Source organism: Suricata suricatta, chromosome 5 (assembly GCF_006229205.1).
Source record: "Suricata suricatta isolate VVHF042 chromosome 5, meerkat_22Aug2017_6uvM2_HiC, whole genome shotgun sequence".
Taxonomy (NCBI): domain Eukaryota; kingdom Metazoa; phylum Chordata; class Mammalia; order Carnivora; family Herpestidae; genus Suricata; species Suricata suricatta.
Window position 1 is genome coordinate 390,487 of NC_043704.1, and position 3,623 is coordinate 394,109.

The 3,623-nt window shown below is 53.7% G+C and overlaps 1 protein-coding gene across 1 annotated transcript in view; it reads right to left on the bottom strand.

Moving 5' to 3' along the window:
- The window catches only part of PCNT (pericentrin), a 113,000-nt gene that overhangs the window by 84,140 nt on the left and 25,237 nt on the right, over nt 1-3,623 (bottom strand). Inside the window, exons 6-7 of the mRNA XM_029940586.1 lie at nt 1,436-1,540; nt 180-354 (exon numbers count right to left, since the gene is read on the bottom strand). Coding sequence (XP_029796446.1) covers nt 180-354; nt 1,436-1,540 — 280 coding nt within the window. The remainder of the gene's footprint in view (nt 1-179; nt 355-1,435; nt 1,541-3,623) is intronic.

Below are 3,623 nucleotides of genomic sequence, written 5' to 3' on the forward strand. Positions count from 1 at the left end.
CCCAAGCTGCCTTGCTGGACCCACGGCTGTCATGCCTGCCACCACCTCCGTGGGCAACTCTGGCGCCGGCAGGCAGGGCGCTCCACCGGGTGCAAGGCTGGCACAGCACATGGCATTTTACATTCCACTGGAGCATTCAGTCCCCTCTTTAAACCTGCTCATTTTAATTAGAAACTCACTTTCAGCCTGACTTTTGGCTTGAAAAATCTTGTCCAACTCAGCTTTCTGTTCTGCCAATTCTTTCTTAAACTGGTCTTGTAAATTCTCCAACTCCAACCGATGCTTTGCAGACAATTCTTCACGTAGGTTTTCCAGGCATAAACCTCTCTCGGATTCCCAGTCTTGTTTCAGGGTCTAACTCAAACAAGGAAAAAAGACAACTATGGGCCAACAGTTAATCGGTGGCAAAAAATCCCAGTGGCTGCGCCCAGACAGGACTATCAGCCTAGGAACGGGATGGTGCCCACTGACAGGGGCACAGAGTGTGCCAGGGCCACTTGCCCAGAAACAAAGGGGGCCAAGGTCACCCTCAACGACTCATTCACCGACCTCCACGAAAGATCCAGGGTGCTATGACGTCACCTGACCTCTTCCATGGGCTGGCTTGGTCCCAAATGCCCTAAGAAATGAGTCCCCACTGTCCAGCTTACACGGCTGGGGAGCAGGGGCACAAACCTTCAACCAGGGACAAGCCTCCACCAACTGCCTGATCAGAGCAAACAGGACATAAACACCCATGTGCCCGATGTCCTACAAGTCCCCTACCATCACCAATGTCCCTCACATCCCCCGACCCACCAGCACTTCCTCTGCCATCCCCGGCACCAAAGGCCCCTCTACACATGTAGCCTTGAAAAAGGGACCCATCACCAGGATCAAAAGCTCTAGTGAGAGACTCCTGTGACACCTTAAAACAAAACTCTTTCCCAGGAAAGGGATACCCACAGGACAAGCTGGTGTGGTCGGCACAGCAGTCAGGGCCCACTGCGGCCCAGCCCCGCTGCACCACCCCCCACCCCCCGGCAAAGCGCCCAGGACCTGCATGCTCTACCCACAGGTGACTCAGCCACCAGTGTGCCTCCCTGCGCGACACATCCATCAGCCCTGGAGCAGAACAAGGGCCAGGCCATGGGGGCCGCTTGGGAACGAGACCTGAGGTGCGAGGGCTTCAGATTACAGAACAAGTACCCGTGAAGCCCCGCCAAGCCACGCCGACAAACTCAAACTGTGCAAATAAAAGAATACTTTGGCTCTAAGACAAAAGATGATGCATTTTCTACCAGCACATTCAACTGAAGCTTTGACTGGATTTTGTCTGAATCAGGTGAGGGCGTTTCCTGTGGGGAGCCCGGAAATGGGGCAGGGGCAAGCTGCAGGGACCGGGGACAAAGGGGAAATGCTGCATACACAGAGTGACATTTCTGACGAGGTCTACCTCTATCATCCGCACGTTTTTCTCCATTTCTGACTGTAACTTCTCCTTCAGCTCAGCTGCAAGAAAAACAGAAAAGCAGATCAGCTCAGAGTTGCCGTCAGTCTGCTCAGTCAGGAGGTGAGAGGGCCGCCCCACAGGAAGGCTCCGACACAACAGGACAGCAGGGCACACGTCTGAGAGGGAGTAAGAAGTCGACGTGCGATTTAATTAGCAAACGATACTCATGCCCACACCGGGATGGAGCCTTCCGGCCAGCCTGACAGCCCGACACAGCGGGCTCACCCTCCTGGTCTGTCTGCCCCACCCCAGGTCCCCAGGTCACTGGGCCTGTCATCCAGGATCGCCGTGCCAGACTCCAGGCAAGGTACCGGCAAACAGCCAGGTAGAGACACTCCAGGACCCAGCAGCTCCAAGCCGGGAGGGAAGAAGCACGAGAAGAGGTACCAAGCGCTGAGGGTGCAGTGAAGGGGCAAGGTGGGACCACAGTCTGGTATGGACGGGGAGGTGCACGCACACCTGGACATGTGGGGCCCGGACAGAGATGCAGGAAGGAGCCAGCCAACGGTGCACGTGAAGGTGAGGGTGGCCTGAGCAGGCCCAGAACTCAAGCAAAGGGCCAGACACTGCCTGAGGGAAGGTCACGGGGGTGCAGCCCTCTGTGGTCCTGTTACCAGAGGTCAGCACAGAGGGAGCGGCTCGGAAAGGGGCCTACGGCAAAGCATATTTCGTACTTTTAAAAAATGAGGAAATCGGGCTCCTGGGGGCTCAGTCGGTACATCTGACTCTTGGTTTCAGCTCAGGCCATGATGCCAAGGCTCATGGGTTTAAGCCCTGAGTCAGGGTCTGCGCTGGCATGGAGCCTGCCTGGGACCCTCTCTCCCTCTCTCCCTACCCCCTCCCTACTCATGTGTGCTTGTTCTCTCAAAATAAATAAACGTGAAATAAATGAAAGATCAACAAAAATGGGGAGATATCAAACGACTTATTTACGTTTGTCTGAACCCACATGAGGACACAGGACAGCATCCCTGGAACCTGAGAAGACAGGCCCCCTCTTGGGGCTGGGGCTGGGACGCAGAGAAGTCTCTCAACACACCGCGCACGCTGCTTTCAGTTCTCAGTGAAAACTCAACAAACAGGCAGAGAAGCAGGGACGTGGGGTGACTGCTCACGGGCAAGGCTTTCTTCCTGGGGCGATCAATGTTCTAACCTTAGACTGTGGGGACGCGTACATGACTGAGACGCACACCATGAATGATAGAATTGTACGGTGTGTCAGTTACAGCACACTCAAGCAGCTGTTTAAAAATCTGATGCTTAGGGCGCCTGGGCGGCTCAGTCAGTTAAGCGTCCGACTTCAGCTCAGGTCATGAACTCACAGTTCGTGGGTTCGGGCCCTGTGTCCGGCTCTGTGCTGACAGCTCGGAGCCTGGAGCCTGTCTTTAGATTCTGTGTCTCCCTCTCTCTCTCTGACCCTCCCCTGCTCATGCTGTGTCTCTCTCTCTTTCTCTCTCAAAAATAAATAAAAAACATTTAAAAAAATTTTTAAATAAAAATTAAAAAATATTAGAAAACTAAAAATCTGATGCTTCTATTTATTTAATCATTGTTAAAAGCATCAATGTGTTACAGTCGAATTTACAAAATTAAAACTCATATCCTGCTACACATATTTATCATTTACATATACTGGCTGAATAAAGAACTCGAAATGTATAACAAACGTTGTCTTATTACAGGCCGATTGGAAATATGATTGTATTCACGCGAGTGACATATCTATATCCGTAAATAAAAGTTTACCTTTAAGAAAATGACAAAAATAAAACTGATGTTTACCAGAGTAGTTACTAACAAAGTGTACAAAGGAACACGGAACGGACGAGCACGCCTTAGCCGTGAACACAGAGCTCAGAGACCAGAGAATGTCAAACGGAGAGGGGCCTGGGCCACCTGGGCGCAGAGTCAGCAGCCTGGGGGACCGTCCGGCGCCCCAGGGTCAGGTAGCCAGGCTCAGGCACGACCCGGCCCTCAGAGGCGGGCACCGAGCTCCGCGAGCAGGTCACCTCCAGCAACCTCGCTTCCAGACCCCAGCTAGCGGCCGGAGGTGCAGAGGCGAGGCGAGGGGACAGCAGGGTGCGGGCAGCCGGCCGCGCGCGCCGCCCCCCGCCCACTTCCGCAGCACCCC